The sequence below is a fragment of the Cricetulus griseus genome (assembly GCF_003668045.3).
Source record: "Cricetulus griseus strain 17A/GY chromosome 1 unlocalized genomic scaffold, alternate assembly CriGri-PICRH-1.0 chr1_1, whole genome shotgun sequence".
NCBI lineage: Eukaryota > Metazoa > Chordata > Mammalia > Rodentia > Cricetidae > Cricetulus > Cricetulus griseus.
In genome coordinates this window covers 231,987,713-232,012,017 of record NW_023276807.1, presented here as the reverse complement: position 1 = coordinate 232,012,017, position 24,305 = coordinate 231,987,713, and the positions used below count along the sequence as shown (strand labels likewise).

The window sequence follows — 24,305 nt, the reverse complement described above, 5'->3', positions numbered from 1 at the left end:
AGCAACTTGTTTTCCCCAAAGACAGTCTGCTGGCAGGGGTCCTGTTTTCTAAGTCCAAGTCCGAGAAAGGGCATGAACGGAAAGATGTTTATGAACATCTGAGGGAGAGGTTTTCCAAGATGTTTGGACCAGGAGATGAAGAGAGAGGAGCCCCCAGACAATGGTACCTCTGAGGTGAAGCCGTCCAGATTCTCTGGGGTTTTCCTTTAATAAAATAAGATTTCCCCTGCTATGGAGAGGTGTTTCTGTGTATTTATGTGTGGGGTGGATCCAAGAATCCCTGAATGAAACAAAATTTCCTAAAGGTGGCATAATTTTTATAAGATTACTAGAGCCACAGGAAGGATGGGAAAACATAGGAAGCCACTAAGATGCAAGGATTAGGCTTGCAGGAAGTAGAGGTAGGGTCCCTACCATAGCAATCCTGACATTTTAAACAATAACTAAAGTAACCAAAGTTACAAAGTAACCATTCATTATCACAGCATACATGCAAATCTGTGCAAAATCAGCGATAAACTACTCCCTCACAAAATCTATCGATCTAATACTGAAGGACTGTTCCCATTACTGCGGAAATTTAATGAGACATGTTCAGTCTTCAGACTAAGATTCCACTCTTCCACAAAGATACTTACTTTGTGTATGATGTAGCCGTCTTTCAGCCCCTCCCCAGTCCACCGTCACACACAAAAGGACTCTTCTATACATCTTTTTAAAAAAATATTCATTTATCAATTGTGTGTGTGTGTGTGTGTGTGTGTGTGTCTGTCTGTGTGTGTGTGTGTGTGTGTGTGTGTGTCTGCTTGAGTTTATGTGTATGACATGTGTGCTGGAGCCTGCAGAAGCTCCAAGAGTGTGCCAGATCCCCTGGAACTGGGGTTACAGGTGGTTATTAGCCACAGTGGGGTGCCCGGGAACTGAACCCAGGTCCTTTGCAAGATCTGTAAGCACTCAGAAACTGCTGAGCAGTTTCTCCAGCCCCAACACACATTTGTTTTAACTCAGAATCATTTGTACTTGCTTTGGCACCGCACAGATTTTGCATTTCAACAATAGACTCAAACTAAACATTGACAGTACAGTTACTACAAAGCCTGAGCCACATCTAACCACCCAACAGGATAACTTCAAGAATCTTTTGCTTAAAATCTAAAAGTGAGGCAGAGAACCATGAAGTCCTGCCTGTTATTTTTTTTTCAAATGGGAGGCACACATTTTAGTTCCTATGGGAAACATTCGTATCAAATGTTACTGTTTTGAAAATTGCAGTGTGTTCTCTTTAGACTGTGCCTTTTAGAACTAGGAGACAAGTCAGTATGTTACATCCATGACATAATTAGTAGTAGCCTACACTGTGCTTTTGCCTTTGTTTGGTTTTATTGCAATATGTTTTTATTTAGGAGATAATGATTTACAAACTTTTATTTGCCACCAAAGAGGATCTAAGTTCAAACTGGTGGATTCATTCACCATAGAGTTAGCTTCTGTGGTTTTCTGTTCCTGCACTAGATCATATTTTTATAGATATAAATACAGCTACAATCTCAATACAATACAATAAATACAATACAATCTCAAGCCTGTACATATTTCTTGGTCATTATGATTACCAGTTTAGTTTAATGATTATCACAGAAAAGGATGCCATTTAGAGAGGCAAAGGCTTGCAAGGTGTCTACTCCTAGTGTGCACAGTTACTTCCAACTAGGGGCATCCATCATCTAAGAGAGGTAAACCTCTACCTTGGATTGTCAGCTGGATGTTGGTACAAACTGTTTTATCTAATGTGGTTTTAAGGACGATTTCATTTACTTGCATATGCTCTGGGAGGAGACTGTGGGAAAGATATAATAGCTGGCATTTATGTAATCTACTGGGGTTATTAGTCATCATATCCTATGTTCCTATGAGGCAACTTTATTCTGAAAGGAAATTCAGCTCAGGGTTGGCATAAGGGCAAATATGCTACACACAGCATTTCAGAGGAATGTGCTGTGCAGCCTCCAGCAAGCTATTCTGCATCTCTGTTCTCCCCATTTTGCTCGTCATTCTACTATCAAAACTGCCCCATGAGGACTGAGACAGCATCTCAAAGCAACACAGCAATTAAATTCTTCAACACCGAGCAAAGGAAAAAAGAGATGTAAAAGTGGTTGGGAAGGTTTTAAAACCCATTTTCTCATTTTTGGATGCTTTTTCTTCATAGTATAATTTGCAGGGCTATCTCAGCTTCCTGTTTTTCCTGTTCCTCAGAAGTTAAGTATACAATATTTACCAGTGGGATATTATGAGACTAAAGTACATCCACTAAGTAATGTGAGGTTCCTTGAATGGCCAAAGGTACCCAGTTAAAGTACTGTCATTATCCTCTTTGTAAAACTGGCATTGGTAAGACCCAGCCAGGTCAAGTGGCTTTTAACAAACATGAGTGGGTGGTACTGGGGATTGCAGATTGGCACTCAGAAGAAAGGTCTGTTGTCTGCCCCCACCCTAGCCATGTTAGTAGTCCCCCTTCTGCTGAGCTTCCAAACACAGACAGCCAACTCGACAGGAATTAACACCATTCATGCATTTCACAAGAGAAGGTGTCAAATGTCCAGCTGAAGTAGGGACTGATAGCGCTATTCTCTCTGTTGCCTGCACTGGCAATTCCTCCGCAAATGCTAATCCAATTTGCTGACATTTATTTATTCTTACCACTTTTCCCCTGCAGTTACCTGAGTTGGTTATCACCCTAACCTCTGGACACATGTACAGAGATTTAAGATATTAACCTGCTTTCCAGCCAGGTTGGCCCATTTACTTCAGTCAAATGAGGACATGATTGAACAGATGGGGCTTGCAATGGGCTGCAAAGGCCAAGAGAGACGTGTTCTTTCTTTGCAGCACTCCTAACTCAGTCATGGTGAGAGAGGCCAGCTAGAATCCCCTGCACTGGTGACTTGAGGACAAATTCCTGTGGTCTCCTTTTGAAGGGTGTTTTGTAAGAGATCTTGGGTCTCATCTACTTTGGGCACTTGAGAGTCTACCCAGCTTTCGTTCATTCTTGCATCCTCAGCAATGGCTATTACCACCACTACTTGCCTCTTTGATACAATGGTAGGCGTGTGTGGGAGAGAACCTTTACTTGTGCTTGCTCACCACATCCACCCCAGTTCTGGGGATTAAACCTATAGCCTTCTAACGATGATTTATATTTCTAACCTTTTATTAATGTTGTATTTTGAGACAAGATTTTGCAAAGTTGTCCAAGCTGGCCTTGAACTTGCTCTGTAGCCTAATCCAGCCCAGGAGAGAAGAAAAGTCCATGTATTTGGTGTTTTGAATCTTTAGATGGCTCCAGAACAAATGTCATAAATAGACATGCATGTGTCCTTCTCACAGAGGAAGTAAGTAGAAGCAAAGTGAGTCTGCTAATTTCCCTAAGCTTCCAGTTATTTTAATACACTTAGGCCAATTTGGAGTATTCCCTTTAGCAAAGTAACTATGGACTCCAACCTCCAGGGTTCAACTGTTCTTCCTCCGGGAGGTAGTGCATTCCTTTAATCCCAGCGCTCGCTCGGGAAGCAGAGGCAGGCGGATCTCTGTGAGTTCAAGGCCAGCCTGGTCTACAAAGCTAGTTCCAGGACAGGCTCCAAAGCTACACAGAGAAACCCTGTCTCAAAAAAAAAAAAAAAAAAAAAAAAAAAAAAAAAAAAAGCCATTTCTCTGAGGGTGGCCCTACTGCAGCTGTTTAGCCTCTGGACTATTCCAGATTCTCTCTGCTTTAAAAATGCAGATTCTTTTTTTTTTTCTTTAATATTTTAAGAAAATGAAACAGGGTCTTTCTATGTAGCCCATGCTGGCCCTGCTTCTCTACACAGCCCAGTCTGATCTCAAATATGACAGCCTCCTGCTCAGTCTCTGTTACCACACATAACTGAACTATAGTCACCCGAGAAACAATGGTGACAGCAGCAACAGAAAACCTCAACCAATAGAGCCATTATTACTATCAAACTAATCAAAGGAGACTGGCCTGAATCCCTTCCCTGCTTCACACAGCCCTGTGGCTAGTACAGAGTACAGCTGCCTTATAAACTAGCTGAGAAGCGTTCTTCTCCTTCCACTTTCTCTGTGTGAATTCTGAAAGACTGGCAGCACCTGCCCTGGGACAAGATGCAGAACTTGCCCCATTAAAGCAATTTGTATCTCTTCCTGGAAAACAAAAAGTAAAGCTGCTAACTCAATTTTTAAGATTTAGTCAGTTAGACTCTCAACTTCCTCTGATTAGATATTGATAATATACTTGATCCTACAAGTCTTATTGTCTCAGTTTAAAGCATGTCACAAAGGTCTTCTTGCTGTCCTCATGAGCTCATCTGTTGGGTTTATGGGTATAACCTTGTTTGCATTTAATATTGCTTACCAGGGTGTAATTTCAAACTAATCAATAATACCATTTTTTTTCTATTTTACTAATCTTTCAAATAAATAACATGTGGTCTTGTTGCTTTCTACCATATTGTAGTTTTGTTTTGTTTTTTTTTTTAACAAGCAGAACATGGTATTTGCTCCTGTTGCTAGTGAGAGTCTCTATGCTTACTAGTGAGACCCACTCAGTGAACACCCGAGGGACACCTGCCTCTGGATAAAACGGTGGCCACAGATCTAAGAAATGGACTGTGGCTATATGGGGTGTGGTCAAGAGGTCAAGAGAATGGATCAAGAGAACAGAACAGGAAGTTCTGAGAAGCCACAGCGCTGGCCTTCCATTTGTAAGCATGATTGTAATACTCCCTTCTTGGAAATCTATGGTAATAGCTTGAATGTACTTTCACATTCTCAGTATTCTACAGGACTTTGAAAAAATAAGAAAGCTGTGGCTCTCTGCTAAAATTATCCTGTGTTGTGTTTGTGGAGGTGAGAAACAGAAGAGAGGAGAGGGGGAAAAAGGGAACTAGGGTAGAGGGGAGGGAGAGAGACGGGGAAGGGGGGCAGAGTGGGGAGAGAAGACTGAAAGGGGAGGGGAGAAATAGAGATAGACAGACACAAAAACTAGATAGGAAATCGCCAAATTGATGAAGTATCATCCATTTGAGAACTCCATGATGATGGCGCTTTCACTGATCACCTGACTGAAGGGGGGTGGTCTATAAAGTGAAGACCAGATTGGGCAATAACTCCATTTAAGTTTCCCTTGATGACTATTCAGGGTGCTTTGTTAAACAGAGGAGAAAACATAGTCTTTAACTAACCATATAACATCTTGGAATTGAATTCCCAATTCTATACTTTGGTTACAGTTGCAGAAACTTTAACTGACTAAGTCTGGCTATCCCATTGGTCCATATTTCAATGTGGTTAGTACTATGTTCTTATATGTACGTATAGTAAAAGGACTTTGGAATGGCAAAGGCAGACGTTAAACAGTTAACTAGCTGGTTAGTGATACTATGAACAATGTTTTAATAGATATCCTTCATGTTTCTAGCTTTTCTTCAATTGAGCATTTATTTTTGCACAGAATGGAAAAGCAAATCCAAGAGGCCGAACAGACCCAGGAAACTCCACTGCCATCCCCTGTTTTTCTTCTGATGCATTCACCTCTTCAAATAAATGTTTTCTCCTCCCTCTTCTTCCTACTTTCTTACTTTTCCTCTCTCCCTGCCTTCTCTTCTTTTCATGGTCTTCATTTCAGACGAGAAGCAAGTTGTTCTAATCCCCCTGTTGCCTCTTCTAAGCAGCTGCACAGAGACATCTTGGACCCCAGTTCTGGAGGTGGAAGATGGCATCAGGCTGGCTGGGAGCAGGACACCTGCTGTGTGCAGGCAGCCACAGTGCCAGCAGGCTCAGGGCTTTATGGTGAGGGAGCAGGGTGGGGGATGGGTCTCTGTGCATTGGCAGACAATGTGGAATTGCAGTCAAGGCCAGACCACAAGGATTCATTTTAGCATCTGTGGCTGGAAGGAGAGAGATGGCAATGGTTGAGCAGAGGAGGCCAGACTGTGTCTGCGGCAAAACTGAACTTTGATTTACTACATTTAAGAGAAGACCCCTTTCACTATAAATCTGGTACTTGTAGTGTAATACTGCACATAAGTCAGGAGGCAATTTCCAAAAGAGGTGGTGAAAGGGAAGGTCATTCAAAGGTCACCACACTACTCCCAGAGTGGTGCAAACAAAAGTCCTGCATCCTGACTATCCTGGTGATGCTGCAAGCTATTGGACAACTGAGATTCCTTCTAGCAGAAGCGAGAAAAGGCCACAGAAAGCACATGAGTCTCATGGTCTGCAGGGTGGTGCCATGATTTCTACCCCTGGCTCATCCATCCACTGGCCTCATTATTTTCCAGAGGGATGATTACTAATGAGGATGCATTTGATGATCAGATTAATTAATGGTGGCATTAGAGATGAGCATCCAATAGTTAAGTTTCAGGAGGGCTTTTCTTTCCCTTCCCAGAAGTGAAGGGATTTATTTTCCTAGTTTAAATTCAATAAATGCAAGCTGTGTGTATGTCGTTTTCCTTTCGCTAATTCTTATTCTGCTAAGGCAAAGACTGAATTTGGGCCTGTGGCACAGAGGCAGCTAACAGGCTGCTAATGTTAAAATCCCCTAATACCTGCACTAGAATGTTCTTTCTACCAGGCTTCTGACACCATGGCTATAGTTCTGAGGCACTGATGTTCAAGCAGGCTGTGTCAGAACGTGATGGCATCAGAGAGGGGGCAGAGGCTATGGTCAGAGACCTGGGATAGAGTTGCCACACTTCTAGGTGACACTGTGCCTTGGGCCAGTCTCCTGATTTCTATAGGACTCAGTTTTCTGCCTAGAATTCTGGATTTGGGATTTCGAGATGGACAAATAACATAAAGGTGTTGTGGGGTGGCGGTGGAGGGAGGAACTCCTTGAGAGGGGCAACACATCAGCACAGGCCACACAGGGCCAGGGAACATGGGCCAAGGACTTCCTAGACTTAACTTTATGAAGCCCAAGTCTTCAATTTGTTTATTTATTTTAGTTTTTGGCTTGTCATATTTCCACCTAGGATCCAGAAGTGGTCTCTGCACCATACAACCACCTCTCATTTTATGACAACATAGCCTCGGTGAGTTTGGCAGGACCCACTGGCCAGGTGAAGAACCTGAGGCTTTGACAGTCACATATTCCCAAAGCAGGATAGAAAACAGTCAGGCAAATTCCACCGTGGCCTTCCACCCACTCCAGGCCCTTGGCAGTGTGGGCACAGCTTGTCTCTCATCTTCTGATTTGTGTCCTGGGAAGACAGCAAGGCACCCAGTGGCCAATCCTCTCCAGAAATGAAAGGAACTCTGAGACTTCCTCTCTGCTATCATCAGGCACAGCCATTTTTATCTCCTCCAGAGTCCAGGAGGAAAGTGCTGTGAAAACTCTCAACTCCCTAACAGACGTCAGGTGCCACCATTCCATGCAGGCAGCAGAGAAGCATGGATTGCGATTCTGGCTCCAAAAGGTGCTAACAGTCTCTTCCAGAGTCACACTCTGGAGGGAGATGCCTCCTCCTTTGGATGTCTGGGAGAAGGCCATCTGCAAATGTCAGAAAACCGAGGGCTGCTGGCACATTCCACAAACGACCCTGAGGTCACTAATGAGCTTCCAGCATGTCACATGGACTGCTGCTGGAATGCATGAAGCCAAAGTAAGGGCAGGAGAATGGGAAGAAAAGGAAAGGACACACTCTGAGGTAGTCAAACGAAAAGAAAGGAAGTCCATGGTGTCCATTAGGAGGCTCTGGTGCCCCGGATGTTTAATGATTGAGCCCCCTTTAAAGGCACTTTTCAGATGTTCCTGTGGATGAGGTTTTCTGCTTCTGGTAAAATGCCAATGACTTTTAATGTGAATGTGGGGAAAACCTTGTGAATAATTCTCAGGGAAGAATGAAAGGACCTGCTTTTGGGTAGATGAAATGGAATGGGCTAAGCACAGGGCATGCCTCTGCAGTTGCAAAGACATCGCGTTTTTCTGTGTGCATGTCTATTTATACACACACATTTCTTTTGAACCTTTTAAAGGTGAAGAAGGCTTTACAGCTTTTAAAAGAAACCCCCTCTCTACATTGTTGTGCAATGTCCTTGCTTTGTACAGTGGTACTGAATTCTACCCTGTTGTGATGAATGATGTTTTCATGCATTAAAAACATTATGATAATATTGCTAATGAACTTCTTCTGGGATGAATCGACAACCTGATCATCGTGTTAAGGATGCTTTGTTCTTACAACTGGACAGCTGAGGGTCACCACTCCTCTTTAGAAGGTAGATTTTCCTGATTCATTATAGCCTAAGTCCTGGACTGATCCGTCTGTGCTTTTTCATGTTTACCACTTGGTATCTAGATAGTTCATAAAAATTCTTAAGGCACAACTAATCATGCTGAAACATTTGAATGTCTTCTCTTAGGGGATTTCTCCTTTTCTTTTCTTCCTGTTCTTCTGTGTTTGTGCCAGTTTCCTTGATTAGACAACAGCAGTTGAGGCGGGCTGTCTCTTGAAGACATCTTCCATGCCTTTCCTTTGTCTTCTTCAGCCCCATCTAGACTGTCCTAAACTCCTCAGCTTCACACAGTCTCTGGAACCAAGGCTTCTCACAAGCACAAGATTTGGTTTTTATGCTCCTCCTTCTCTGCCTCTGCTTCTCTCCCCACACACACCTTTTTTTTGGGGGGGGGGTTTAACCCCTTTTCTCAGTTCCAGGACCAGGAGAAAGATGGAGTGGCTACCAGAGTCAGCCATTTCTTTTCATTGCATATTTCAGCCTCTTCAGCTCACATTTCCCTATCTACATAATTTCAATTACACAATTTCCCTCTCACCCTGGGCCACTGTGGTGGTTTGAATGAAAATGGCTCCCACAGACCCATAGGGAATGGCACTATTAAGGAGGTGTGGCCTTGTTGGAGGAAGTGTGTCACTGGGGGTGGGCTTTCAGGTCTCAGAAGCTCAATCAGGCCCAGTGAGCTCCTCCTGTTGCCTGTGAATCTAGATGTAGAACCCTCAGCTCCTTCTCCAGTACCGTATCTGCCTGCACGCCACCATGCTTCTTGTCGTGAAGATAAAGGACTAAACCTCTGAACTGTAAGCCAACCCCAATTAAGTGTTTTTCTTTCTAAGAGTTGCCATGGTCATTGTGTCTCTTCACAGTGATAGAAACACTAACTACAGATAGTTACCATTTTTACTCCAAAACATACTACTCTAGACTCTTCCTTCTTTCCTTTTAGACAATCATGAAACTTTCTTGCTGCTCTTCCTTTCCCATGTTTCTGGACGGCCACGCAACTTTTTATATCTGCCTGCCTCATCTTCTTTTATCTTGGCCATATGCTAGCTGAATATTCTGTCAAAGACTAGATTAAAATTAAAAGTCCTTGAAACAGGCTCCTGTTCAAGGTAACTGATGTAGAGTTTGTATGTCTGTGTGTTCCCTTCCTACAGAGACTCAACTCAAATGCCTGTCAATGAATAAACTTGTAAGAGCAATGAGAACAGAAAGAGAATTCTGGGAATTCACAAAATGTGATCAAGTTGGGTACTTATAGAATTCCAAGCTTTCCCTACGGTAAAGCATTTGGTCAATACACCCTGAGTTAAATACTGTCTGGGAAGACCTCAGTTAACATGTGTAGGAAGCTCAACTTCAACAATGAACATACCCACACAGCTTCCAAGAAAGCAAACCAAGCCCTTCATGCTAAGTCTGAATGGATGGACAACCATCACCTTGCTTGGAACAAGCCTCTATGTGAGAGGCTTAAACACGCATATGGACATATATATATACACACACAACAGACATATCATACACCCATATACACAGACCACACACATAATACATATGCATCACACAAACATCTACATATACATCACACACACATAAAACACACACCACAAACACAACATACACATATACACCATACACATACAAAACACACCACACATACAACACACATACCACACATACACACCACACACACTACACACCACAACTCCTCTACAAGCACACACATATGCACACATGCATGCATAGGTGTGCACAAAAACAAAACAAAACCCAAACAATTCTGAAATTACTAGAAATTATTTAGGAGCAAAAAAATTTAAAATTTCTAAGTAGAATGCTCAAAAAATTTGAGAAGATAATTCAATGGTAAGATAAAAATAATGGCAACCTAAAAAGGCAATAGCCAGAGAAGAAGTAAACTTCTGGAAAACAAGTAACATGATTACCAATCCAGAAGCTCAACAGAAGAGATAGCAGATAAAGTCAAAACAGAAAATAGTAGAAAAAAAGGTAAGAAGTTATATCTTAGCAGGTCTAGCTGACTGGTAGGCACTTCAGAAAGACATTCAACTCTAGCAATACAAGGAGAAAATAATCAAGAAATCAGAGACTATAGTTAGAAGCAAACTCCTACTACATCTCTCTTTGTTCTCATCTACAGGTGCTACTCTCCTGGCTCTCTGTAGTAGGGCCTTTTAAAGCTGACAGGGAGAACCAGGAATGCTGTACCTTCAAGAATTCCCAGGGCTTTTAGGAAGTAACTTTTACAGAGAAATGATCTCTTTTCCTATGTTTCTTTCAATATGGAAACACCAAACATCTCTACCACAGCTCACCAATGTAACCATAGGCAACACTATTACCACAGCCAACATCCTTACCACAACCAACCTTCTCACCACCACGGCCAGCATTGTAACAGCAGTCACCATTACTACCACAACCAACATTACCAACAGCCAACATCCTCACTACAGGCAACAATCCTCATACAGCCAAGGTCATCACCACAACAGTGTTCTCATTAGAGCCAATGTTCTTACCACAGACAACATTCTTGCCACAGCCAACGCTCTCATCATCATTCAATATTCTCACCATAGCCGATATCATCACTATAGCCAGCACTTTCACAAAAGAATCTCACCAGTCAGAATTCTCACCATAGCCAACATCATCACCATATCAGCATCATTACCTCAGCCAATGTTCTCTTCACATTCTCAGCACAGCCACTACCACTGCAGCTGCCATCACCTCCACAGTCGCCATCACCACCATCCCCATACTACATCTGATGCCATTAATCTGTTTTCATTTTTAACACATATGCACCATTACATGTGGGTAGGGAGAGGGATATACTATAAACTTTTTTCTATAGCCTTAAGAAGTAATTACTTGCTGGGCGTTGGTGGCGCATGCCTTTAATCCCAGCACTCGGGAGGCAGAGGCAGATGGATCTCTGTGAGTTCAAGGCCAGCCTGGTCTCCAGAGCGAGTGCCAGGATAGGCTCCAAAGATACACAGAGAAACCTGTCTCGAAAAACCAAAAAAAAAAAAAAAAAAAGAAAGTAATTACTGAGCAATTGAGAAGTTTAAACAGGCTTAACATCTCCAAGAGGCCAAATATAATTACTGATGTTCTTACCTCAAAATGCTAGACTTTCTTTCATAAATATGTACTCCAAAGTCAAACTCTCACCCCAAATTTAGCAAAACTAACTGGGATTCATCTTACTTTATTGAAAACTTTATATCTTCATAAACTAGTAACATTGATCCATGTGGCATAACAAATAAAGACAATCATATGTATGTTCTACTCTGATTACAAAGAGAAAAATACCCACTTGATTTCTAAACTGGTATTCCTCATAATAATCCTCTTTTGCTCCTGCTGTTCTGCTGATCTATCCTTGCTAAATGTTGTCAAGAGAGTGAAATGCCCTGGGCCTTACTAATGTCAAGCCAGAACATGGGTGAGCCATTGCTCCACACAGGCCAATGGTTCACTGGCCTACCATAGCTGATTTTCAGGCTGTCTTTGATAACACTATTAAAAAGCATCCACTTAAAGTATTTATGGAGGAGCTCTGACAATCATCATTAATCATACACAGTTTTGTGATCATCAGTTTTAATGGCATCCCGTTGTTTTTCTGAATATTTATCAGTCCTCTCAGTTGTCGCACACTGGCTAGATCTGACTTTCTTAAATGAAGGAAGAGTGAGTAACCCTAATATCTGGAAACCCAATTAAAAGTTGATTAGACACTTCTGATGAAAATCCTACATAATTTGAATGCAACATACAGAGAAATCAAGGTGAAACTGAGCTTCCTCTCTGCCGGTTAATGCTTATTGTGCCAGGTGGTACTGTGCAGGATGCTGGTTGTGGGATAGAGTAGGGGTAAAGACAACAATAGTTTTACCCATCTGAGAATTCTATGAACTATCATACCAACCTTCCAGGTAAGATGTAGCCATTGATACAATAATGGCAAAACTATTTGGGGAGTAACCAACAACTCCCTTATTGGATTTGAGGCCCACTCTACAAAAAGGGATCAATGGTTAGTACTGTAGACCTAGTCCAAAAGCCATTACTGAAGAGGTCTTAGCCCCTAGTGTTGAACCAAAGACTTCTAATTAGCTGAATTTAGATAGCATCAAAACACCTTCTAAACATGTTTATATACACAGACTTTCAAAAAGCCTTAATCAGAGAAGTTGCTTCACGAAGAAAACAGGTGAATACAAGGATGGCTACACAGATGCTGAGAATAAAGGACAGTTGAATGTTTAGACATAAGTAAGACATTTAGAGTTCCCCTTGTCACTCAGGGAACACTATGCAGGAGGGGGCAGAAAGAGTCAGAGGACAGGGAGAAGGGCTATGTAATTTCATCTTCTAAGCATGACACAGGCATTGCAATCAACTCATAAGCAACTGTGCCCACTGGCACTGGGCCTAAAAGAGTCTGCCCTGACCTGCAGCTGGTTATGAATGGGCAAGAGGCTCATGAGGCCCTACCATTTATGCTGATCTAGTGACAAATAACAGATTCTGGGAGAGGGGAAGGCATAGGATCTGGTTGCATACTCACTGGCAATCCTACCAGGCTTTGGTTAATTCTAAAACCAGGATCACACAGATGGCCAGAGTTAAATCCTTTAGGGTACAAAACAAAGCAAAACAAAACTCAATGAATATGAGAAAGTTTTTTTTGTAGTAGTTGTTGTTGTTGTTGTTTTTTTTTTTTTTTATGAAGGCAGCAGCTGACAAAGACAGGAAGGAAACAGGAATGGGTGAGGGAGAGAACAACCAAATGTATTACATACATTATAAAATTGTGAAAGAACAATGAATAACAAACATCTGATTTTTAAGACTACGTTTAAGAATATGGTCTTTGGGGCTATGCTCATAGATAAAAATATTTAAATTTAGATATGGATGAGCCACATCAGGACATTACCATCCATTTACTACAGTGGGTAACAGTGACAGAACAAACTAAATACATGACTGACAAGGGCATAGCACACCTGAATTACTGCTACAGTCACTTGGGAATCAGGTACAGGCACTCTGGAAAACACACTGGCATTGTCTTAAGAAGGATGCTTCCCATGCCATCCCAATCATAGGTAGCTACCCAAGTAAAAATGAAAAGTTAGTCTAAATAGAAGACCTGTAAATGAATATGCATAGCAAATTTGTGCATATTTACCCCAAACAACATAGGTGTCTGTGAACCAGTGCCTAGATGCAATCTGTAGCTTTCCCTTACAGTAGAATTCTACTCAGCAGGAAATGGAACAAAGGGCATAGCAACCCAGAGGAACCTCAAATACACATGAAGTGAAAGCAGCCAGCCTTAACAGGTTGCAAACTGGAAGATCTTGGAAATGGGAAGCTGCTAAGTGCAGATTTCAGCTTACTGGATGCTAGAAGGAGAGCTGAATGAAAAGGGGCCTGAGGGAACAGCTATGGAAATGACTGACATACTGATGGCCATATGATGCCTACATGACTGTATGCATTTGTCAACATTCATAGAACTAAACGCATCTACAGAAGAAATTTTATTTTACTAGATCTAAAAAAAAAAAAAACTCACTGTAGCAATCTGAAGATGAACAGAGCTTAAAATGATTATTTGTATTTGTATACCTAAAGATATAAATGAAAGTGAGAAATGGCTGTAACCTTCTTAGCCTCCCAGCAGAGAGAGGCTAACTTAATTGTTGTCATATGGCTTGGTAAAGGCGATCATGTTACCATGGCTACAGGCTGTTATTTCTTCAGGTATGAAATGTCTAATATTATTAAATTATGACTCATGTGTAGTGTAGAGTCAAACTTAGAAGCATCAGGACAAAGTCACCCTAAGGCTTTTCATTTTTAAGAACTTTGCTTCATGATGTTTTTTCACAAACACGTAAGAAATGGAGTGTCGTTGGTGAACATATTAACAAGGGCTTAAAAGAGGGGGGAAAAACACCAGAAAACTTTTGGTTAAATTTGAAAGCAATTCTGAAAATTGTCTGCTATTTCTAAGGCCATTTAAGACTCTTTAGTGTGTGTGTGTTTGTATAGGTATGTGTGTTGTTGTTGTTGCTATAGTAATACTCTCAAATGTAGCTGAATTACAGAAATCACATATTAGAGTTGTTATGGGTTGAATCTTATAAATACTCAAAGTGCTAATAATGCTGAAGACTTGGCTACTATCAAGGTCTGATATTGGAAGGTCATGGGTCCTTTAAGTGGGGCCTAGTAGAAAGAATTCAGGTCATGGGAAGATTGGTACCCTGACTCCCTCTTCTCTCCTTTGCTTCCAGTCTGCCTGCATAGAGATGGTCAGTTCTGCTTCCCCACACCTCCACTACGACAGCTTTACATAGCTGACAGTTGTTTACATAGCTACAGGCCTGTAAACAACAAACCCAACTGACCATACACAAAATCATCTGAGTCTATGGGCAAAGCACACAAGTTTACAAGTTCGTTTATCTCAGGTATTTGTTACAATGATGAATTCGACTATATGTTTTACTGCTGTGAGGATTCTTAGTGGTGAGATTCAAATGAGTTAGTTGTAGTAATGTATTCTTATATGATAGAACATGGCAGAAATACGAGCCTTTAAAAGCATGTCCTTTTTTTTTTTTTTTTTTTTTCTTGTTTTTTCGAGACAGGGTTTCTCTGTGGCTTTGGAGGCTGTCCTGGAACTAGCTCTTGTAAACAAGGCTGGTCTAGAACTCACAGAGATCCACCTGCCTCTGTCTCCCGAGTGCTGGGATTAAAGGCGTGTGCCACCAACGCCCGGCAAGCATGTCCATTTTAATCATGGGTTAACTCAGAGTAGCCATGTACCTGCTTAAAAACAATAAAAATTAAAACCATTGTAAAGATCAATGGGCAAAATGCTTCTGTTCAGCTCTGACCTGCTCCTGCCTTATTCTTTATGATACCACTAATTTCACACAACCTGGAGCTCCACAGGTACTGTGTTGTTCTTGACTCTCAGCCCTGGTCCTCGCATCTTCTACTCAATCCATACCTTAGATTACCATGTACTTCTTATGGTTCTTCAGACATTCCATCCCATCCCTCTATTGAAGCCCTAGCCTTCTGAACACAGAATGTGAGGTTGTTTGGAAAAGGGGGTCACTGCAAAAATGATTAGCTACAATGAAGTCAAACTAGAGAAGGGTGGACCCCTAACCTTACATAAGCTGAGTTCTTATAAAAATCAGAAATTTGGCAATACATATGTAGATACAAGTAGATCATCATATAAAGACAAAAGCAGAGAGCAGGAAAATATGTTTTCAAACTAAGGAAAACTGCCTGCAATCCACCAGCAACTTGGAAGAGCAGCTTCTTTCTCATATCCTTGGAAGGAGCCAACCTTATTGATGCCTAGATCTTGAACTTGGAACCCTCAGAAAGTGAGGTACCATTTTTGATGTTGAATTCAAGCCACACCGCAAGAACAAACAAACCTTTGTGTTAACAGGCATTTCCTACCAACAAAGAAATCACCCCAATGAAACTCTACCAGAAATTATTCCTCCGAAAGACTACAGATTCCCAACACTGCCCTTTGTGGAGAAGATGCATGGATCATGTTCCAATGCTGAGATCCCAGCAGGCGTCTCCTCAATGTAGCAGAACAATCTTGCATGCTGCAACAAGCCTCAAGGTTTTAGCTACTTTTAAAGAAATTAGAGACATCTTTTTAGAAGGAAAAGAGGGCCTGCTGCCTGAAGTGTGACAGCAGTTTGCAGGCTGTATCTGCCTTCATACTCTTTGGGGAAATGGACAGATTATCATGCTGGCAAACTCCATCCCCGTACCCCTTGTAGGGGCATATGGACAACCCCAGGAACCTCACACAGCAGCTGTTACATCAGCTTTCCAAATGCAGAGACCTGAGCAATGACTGCAGTGACATTTTCCTGGCTGGCTCTGACCTCTGAATCTCACTGATTAGTCTAACACACACTGTGAACATCAACCAGTTAGGACTCAGAGCCAGGACTCCAAAAATTGCTTTAAAATGGCAAGACATGTTTAAGACATAATCTGTATGACCTGGTCACTGCTCAATTCCCAACATGCTATGCTTTTTTTGTTTGTTTTTAAGACTCTTTCTTCTCAGTTATTTTTCCTGGTCTGACTCACGTTTCTGTGGTCGGCACCCCTAATCATGAGAACACATTTGTAGGCAATTACTGTTGCTGGTTTAAGAGAGCAGCCAGTATGAATGTGGGGAATTCAAAAAGCAAGCACACTATTCACTATAGTTAAACTTCCCATCAACCCTAATAGCTTTCTCTGGTTTAAAAAAAAAAACATTTTTTTTCTGGAAAACATTAATTGGGTTTATATATTTAAAGGAACAATAAAAGATGCCCATGTGCAATGATGACAATTTATGCTCTATTATTTTAAGTTGACTCAATGACCCCAATGCCTGGAGAACATTATTTATCAACTAAAGTCTTGAGACACACATCCATCCATGAATTTTTAAAATTCTTTTTCCCTACCTATCCATACTTGGGTTTTCCAATCTCCATATTTCCCATAGCACATGGTCAGATCATAGCTGCTATCTCCTACCTAGTGACAGCTATGAATCCTACAGAGTCCATAGAGCTTTAGATGGAATGTGTCTGACTGAAGTCTCTTATTCTTCAACAAAAGCACAGCTTTTCATTCCTATAGCTATATAGACCCAACTCAGAACTCATCCAGTCCATCAGCAATTACTTCGTGTGTGTGTGTGTGTGTGTGTGTGTGTGTGTGTGTGTGTGTGTGTGTGTGTGTGTGTGTATGTACATGAGCATGTGTGAGTGTGTGTGTTCCTGTGTGCATGTGTGAGTGTGTATGTGAGTGTGTGTGTGTTCCTGTGTGCAGGTACATGTGCACACACTCATTCACGCACATGGGGGCCAGAGGTCCATTTTTGGTATTCCTCAGGAACTATTCACCTTGGCTTTTGAGACAGGATCTGGCCAATTAGGCTAGGCTTGGGAGTCAGCAAGGCCCGGGGCTGCACCTGTCTGTGCCTTCCCTGCCGGGATTGTACATGTAACCCCGCCAGCACATTCAGCTTTTTTACATAGGTTCTGGAGATTGAATTCGGGTTATCAGGCTTACCTGGTAAGTGCTTCACAGACTGAGCCATCTCTCCAGACCCAACAATCAATTCTTAAACCTGACCAGACCCTAACAATAATTCAGAGATGGGAAGAATATTGTTTGTATTGATGATGATCTTGAAAAAGACCAACCAACCAAACACAGGGCTTTTGTAAAGATCAGCTGTCAGGCTTTGAACTTAAAACTCCTCTAAGTATAAAACGTGTTATTACATTCAACACTAATTTGACCACATTTCATGGACAGACAGACGGACGGACGGACGGACGGACGGACGGACGGACAGACAGACAGACAGACAGACAGACAGACAGACACACACACACACACACACACACACACACACACACACTCATATACTACCTTTCTCAACCTCCGTAATTCTTGCCCTTTATTTCCCATCCTTAGCGTGACTCCCAACAGATCACTAGCTGACATTTTTCCAGAGTCTAGCTTTCACGGGAGGTTTCAGCACTTTTTTCCTTTGCTATGGACTTAGCTTTTTGGTCCCCCTTTCTCCTCCTTCACCCTTTCCAACCACTGGCCATCTTTCCATCCCCACAGAAATGCACACAGGCCCATTCTGTCAGCAACATGAGGCCAGTACCTGCTGCATGCCTTGCATGGTTTGCTGTAGGAACTGCAGCTGCTGGTCCTTGGTGAGGTTTTCTTCTGTTCGGAAGAGCTGTTCTTTCTCTTGCTTCAGCAGCTCCACCTCATTTCTGTAGGCATCCAGTTGCCACCGGAGGCTGTCATTCTCCTCTTTGAGGGCATAGGCCTGAGCAGCCAGGGCTGAATGAGAAACACAAGAAGTTTGGGGAGTCACTTTCCTGCCGAAATTGAGGCATGCTTTGGTGGGATTCACCTAAACTGAGATTCACATCAACTCAGCAGTTAAGCCTTGATCACTTTGCCTTGGAGCTCTTAGTTTACCAGTTCGTGTGGCCACTTTAGGAATTGCTTTTGTAAGGATAGCACCTCTTGTATGCCATGCAAATACCGTGAGCAACAGCCCCAGAATTCCTTTAATCTATTCCACTTTTCCCATCTTACACATGAATGCTTCCAGTGGGCAGAGGACTCATCACTTAAAACTCCCGCCTCTTGACCTGTCCCCACAACCCTGGACACATTCCCATAAGCTGGTCTGTTATGCTTCATACCAAGGAAGCTCAAAATTCTTGGCAACTGTCACATCTACCGCATGACTGTCCTCTCTTGGGCTGTATGACTGCTCAGCCTCTTGGGCTGCTTCTTCCTTTCAAGTAAGTGACCGTTGCACAGGTTGAGGCATGCAGCAGCCTCCCAGGGGAGGGAGGAAACGATATGCACAAGGCTCCTTCTTGCTCTATTGCCGGGACAAATTGCACAAATTGTTTTCTCTAACTGCTATCAGAAGGGAAACCTAGTTCCACCTGCTTCCCCGACAGATTAAAATTCTTTCTTCCCTACAAGGCTGAGTGGTTGCTCTGCTCCTCCCTGAAAGCTGAAAGTCTCAATGTGTTGTTGCAGACTTAATTTGCATCATCTCCCATCTCCTTCTCACTGAGAAGTCAAAGGCAGTTCGCTCTGGGTCTTACACACACCTCCAGGCTCAAGAAACATCTAACAGGAGTGATAGGGTGGTATGAGACAGAGATGGAGGAGAGGAATCTCTTGCTCTGCTTCCGTCTTCATGCTTTGTGGGCTCTGCAATATAACAATGGCTTGCTGGGCACTCCCACAGATAAGGTCCCTGGATCAGAGGCTTCTTCATATAAACTAGCCCACTGAGTTGACCCATCAGGCTTAGATGTGAGTCTACTGATCCCTATTTCAACAGGTGACGACCATAAGAGACACAGAGAAATCAATCATTTGTTTGGTCAAAGTAACCGACACAGACTCTAAACCTGGCCTCTAGTCAGTCAGCCTAGTTCTAACCAACACTTCTATGGCAGTTCATGTGAGTTCCATTCTTAACAACTGTTCAAAAACAGCATCTCCCACATACTCTCCAGGTAGCAGCCCACTGTTTCTCTCCCCACATGGAAGCCATTGTTTACTTTTGAAAGGAAGAGAAAAGTAAAATAACACGCTCAACACTTGTTGCTATAAGTGTCCCCATGGATTTGACTTTGGCACACAAAGGTATAGAGCTCCCTGTGTTCATGTCTAGGTCCCATCTGCCACTTAACATGACCTAGGGCCAGAATGAGGTCATCTAGTTACCTGTAGGCTCCACTGCACGGAGCTTTAGACAGGCACTCTGAGGTCCCCAGGAAATTCTCTCTCCGAAGAGTGAACATCAAACCATGTTAAAAGTAGCTTTACAGTTAAGTGTGATACAATATTCCAATTTGCAAAAATGATTATGTATAGTTCTCACACTGAAATACTAATCAAACAGAACATGCAATTAACAAGGAAACTCCCAGCATAAAGCCATTAGGGATCAATTAGTCAACAAGCATTTACTGCATACTTCCTTAGGACCAAGTCTGTCTGGGCATCTTAGATCACAAAGGAGAACACAGAATATGTCGCTTTTCACAATTTCTTTTGAAATACCACAAAAACTGGCACACCTACAGGAATCTAATGTATTCATAGGACAAAAAGGGTAGCTTTGCATAAAGTAGGTACTCAATAAATGTTGGTTGAATAAATAATCAACTTAGTATCAAGGCATATGATAACGGAATACATCTTGGGAATGATGAAAAAACAAAAGGAGACTACAGGTTGATAGAATGTAAGTGTGCTTTGGAAGATGAAATCCCTGTAAGCGGGGAAGGATCGCTCAAGAGCAAGACCATAAGCAAAGACCGAGGAGTGACAATTGGTGCTGGTGGGGGGCATTCTGCACAGTAATGAGAGACACTTGCTTAAAAAGGCAAGTGTTTGCCTAGAAGCAATGAGCAAGAGGTGGAGTCTGGGAGAGGATGAAAGCATTTAGACCCAATATGGTGAGAAGTGCTGAAGGTGTTTGGGGTAATGGAATGGTGTGAAGAAATTGGTGATTTAGGAAAATTAGTTCTGCAACGGTGCATGGAATGCACTGGAGGCTCAAGAGAATGGATACAGGAAATTTGATTGGTGTATATGGGTGTGCAAAGCCAAGGAGTAGGTGCTTTTACACTTTCCGTGGACTTAAAAAAATCACCAACGACCCAGAGTTTACCCAGGAGCGTGGGTTGATGCTCTCAAATCTCACCCACGCCCCTAGACACCAGGGTGTCCTGAGCAGTCAGCTCACCACTCCCCAAGGGAAGGGCCTGGAGGCATCACTTGAAAGAGGGAAGCTGTAATGGGGCAAAATCACTGAGGATGCAAACGAGGAAAAAAGGGTTGGCAATACACAAGAACATTACTACACTTAGTGGCATTCAAAGACACTTAAGTCATTTCCTTAGGAAGCTCTATTTGGCCCCTTTTCAATTCAGGGTGGCATTTTTATTATCATAACTGATAGCAGGTGTTTGTGAAGAAATCGATTAGTATGCAGGGATGAAAATTACATTTTCCAAATGAATTGCAGAGTCTGCAAGATATCTTGGAATCTGTGTAGCAAAATGCAAGCAGCTATAAAGCATGTGCCAGCAGCATTATTTTAATAAATCATCTGAACATAAATACATACAGGGAAAGTTCCATCCATTATTTTAGGGCTTGTCTTATAAGCCTATGGGATGATCTAGCTGAGAGTTCTTATTCTTGGTTAAGGCATGACCAGTGTGCCTGGCAAGCAGACTACGGTGCTGGGTACACTTCACTTCTGGAACAGGAATGCAAGGTCATTATGTTTTAAAAAGGGAGAAAGGGAAAGAAACAGCTGTGATTTTTCCCACCCCTCAAAAAATCAATACCATAACCAATCCCATCACCATCTTTTTAATTAGGGAAAATAACTGATTTACATTGCTGATTAAATAATTTCAGGCTTAATATTTATAAAAACCAAACTTGGTCATACCTGTGATGGCAAAGTAGTTATTTTCTAAACAGTGAAAAATTGTGCATTGACTCCACTTAACTTTAGGCAACCTGTTCCCTGTTTGAAAACGTTATTTGGAGTCATGCAATGGCCCCAAAAGTAGCCCTTTGGCAAGGTTGCCTGGAAGAGGCTGTGTTATGTTTCTTGGACTGGAATGCTGAAAGAATCAGAATTCTAATATTGCCTGTCAGTTTCTGTGTGTTAGAAACCAAGCAACTTGAAAGGTCAACTCATTTTTCTTCTTTTCTGCTTTAATTTTTTTCTGGGACACTGTACTAAATTAAACAGTCTTGATAAATGTGTCACCAAGCTTCTACAGTAAAATTTACCTTAGGAGGCCATGCAAGAAATCCACTATTCAAACAAGTCTAAGAATTAAACTGAATGTCCATCTACCTCTGAATAAAAACATCCATAGGGTGTGCTATGTTCCAATAAATCTGAAAGAGCCATTCATGTGGACTACAAAATTTCAGTTTTCAAAATAATCCAACACAACACTCTACTTGGAAACCATCCCGAACACAGCTAAGCCTACTTCTAGCAATTTTAAAAGCACTGCTGAATCTAGTGGTACCTGGATTATTATCAGTTAGTTCTCCAAACTACTGTTTATTGAGAAGTCAAGGCAAGGAGCCATACTATATACAATTTAAGAAGGGTAAAGCTGACAGATACACTTATGTATTCTTACTTGCTGTGTTCTTTAGAAAAGTCTAGATACTGAATTGTCTGGAGCAAAAAAGCAATTAAAAACATTGGACAAATTCTATTAAACAAAATTGTGCTGCACTTGGAAAATTAGCACTAAACTAGTATAACTTCTGAAGTGATACTGGTATGTAAAAATCGATCCAACGATTAAACTGCATTGCTGAGAAAAAGGCTTAGTAGTATTACATGGTATCTCAGTGTATCCTTTACCAGATTCTATATAAACCATTGTTTTCTATATTAATTATGGTCAAAGTGACCTCCTCTTCCATTGCTGTATTACTGGGTTTCCATGGGAACACATAATGGCATGCTTAACTTCTTTAAGTAAATAATCTGGTGAAAGCCTTGAAATCTCTCTCTTACCAGCCTGAGCCAGCCTCAGAAAAATAATTAGCAATATATGAAAAATGTAAGTTATTTTGGGTTATGTCCCAGTAAGCTGACAGTGTGTTAATATCTTTTTCATGCTCAGGCAAGATGTAACTAAATAATAAAAAAAAACACTTTAACATATTGTTGCTAGCAATATCTGTATTTCTCTGGAACTGTTCCTCTTTGTGTCTTTGGGGAATGCTGTGTTTAACATTCTCTCTACTTTGCCAGTTGTACTCCTGGGATGCTGGGAGGATGTAGTTAAACTGTGTATTTCTTTTCTTACACACAAAGAGAGTCTTTTCCTAAGGCCTTCACTGGCTGCTGTCCTTATATACAAGGGGACAAGGGTAGGCTGAGGGCCTGGAAGATAACCCTACAATATTCCAGAGCCTTCAGGGGCTCCCCTCTCTGTCACAACATTGCCTTCTGATGTCTGAAGAAAGGGCTGTAGCTAAGACTCGGTGACCTGGGGACGCTTTCATAGGACTATCTGCTTCTCTGTGTAAACATTCTTGTGGGGTAGCTAAGGCCCCCACTGGCTGGTCTATGGCAGAAACCATCATGCTGTGCACCCAGACTCATGTTTCTCTGCTCATGCTGCTCCCAAGGTGAGAGGTGACCACACTAGAGGGTGCACTGGACGGCTTCTTACCAGGCAGAATGCAAGCTGGGACTCCTGAACACTCAGTCCCTGATGCTCTTCTTGCTTCCGAGATAGCTCTGACATAGAAGAGACTGTTCTCGGACCAAAAATCAACTTACTTTTTTGGTTAAGCTATGGAAATTGGAACCCTATATGACCTTCAGTGTCACTTTAACCTGATGCTCTTTAAATATTAGTCCCTATTAGAGTCTCCTGGTGGACTGATTTGAAACACCTATTTCTGGGCCTTCTACTGGGTCTGTAGTTCCATGTGTTTGGTCTAAGGATGAACTCTCCAGGCGGACACGTGCTGCTAATGGACTGGAGCTGAGACCACATCTGGGCACTCCTGCTCAATCCACTCCATTTCCTGAGCTAGCCTGGCTTATTCTGTTTGGACAGCTCCTTCTGAAGGAATCACAAGCCCCGCTGGCCATTCTGGTTGTTTGCCCTGGTTAATTCCATTATATCCCCTGCCCCCTTCACACCTGTGAAAGTGCAACCCTACCCAACACCCTCAGTATCTCTCCAACAGCTAGGGGAGACTTGGACAAAAGCTACAGTCACCATTCTGTTTTCCCGCCCCATTTTCCCCAAATAACAGCAGTAGCTACAGTCATAGTAAGAGTGGTAAACACAACTTTCGGACTGGGGCTGTAGCTAGATCGTAGAGCACTTGCCTTCTCTTTATGAGGCTCTGTGTTCACTACTGCCAACGCTACCACCGTGACAATAATATCAGAAGAAAGTAGCCCACCAAAATCCAAACCCAAACCCCAAAATGAAAGCTGGACACACCATCTCCAGAGTCTTCACCCCTTCCACCCTCACAAGAACATGATACAGGGGATGTGATTATTAATTCTATATTACAGATGTTGGGACCACGTTTCAGTGACCCTAAGGTGAAACAGCTAGTTAATGGTACAGGCTGTGTTCTAACAGGAGGCCAAGAGTCAGCTACATTCCATAGTCTGAGAAAGGTGGAAATGAGGGCTCGAATGGAGTGGCTTGTTTGTAATGGAGGTCAGGTAGTCCATTCTGGCTATTTGGGGGAAGTTCTGCTGCAGAGGCAGAGGGGATGACCCTAGTCTAAAATAAACACAT

At 42.1% G+C, this 24,305-nt stretch overlaps 1 protein-coding gene across 6 annotated transcripts in view; it reads right to left on the bottom strand.

Annotated features, from left to right (window-relative positions):
• Enox1 (ecto-NOX disulfide-thiol exchanger 1) overlaps nt 1-24,305 on the bottom strand; it is a 259,391-nt gene that overhangs the window by 60,036 nt on the left and 175,050 nt on the right. For all 6 annotated transcript variants that reach the window (XM_035452283.1, XM_035452285.1, XM_035452286.1 and 3 more), the window contains one exon: nt 18,095-18,279. In XM_035452283.1, the coding sequence (XP_035308174.1) occupies nt 18,095-18,279 (185 nt within the window). The remainder of the gene's footprint in view (nt 1-18,094; nt 18,280-24,305) is intronic.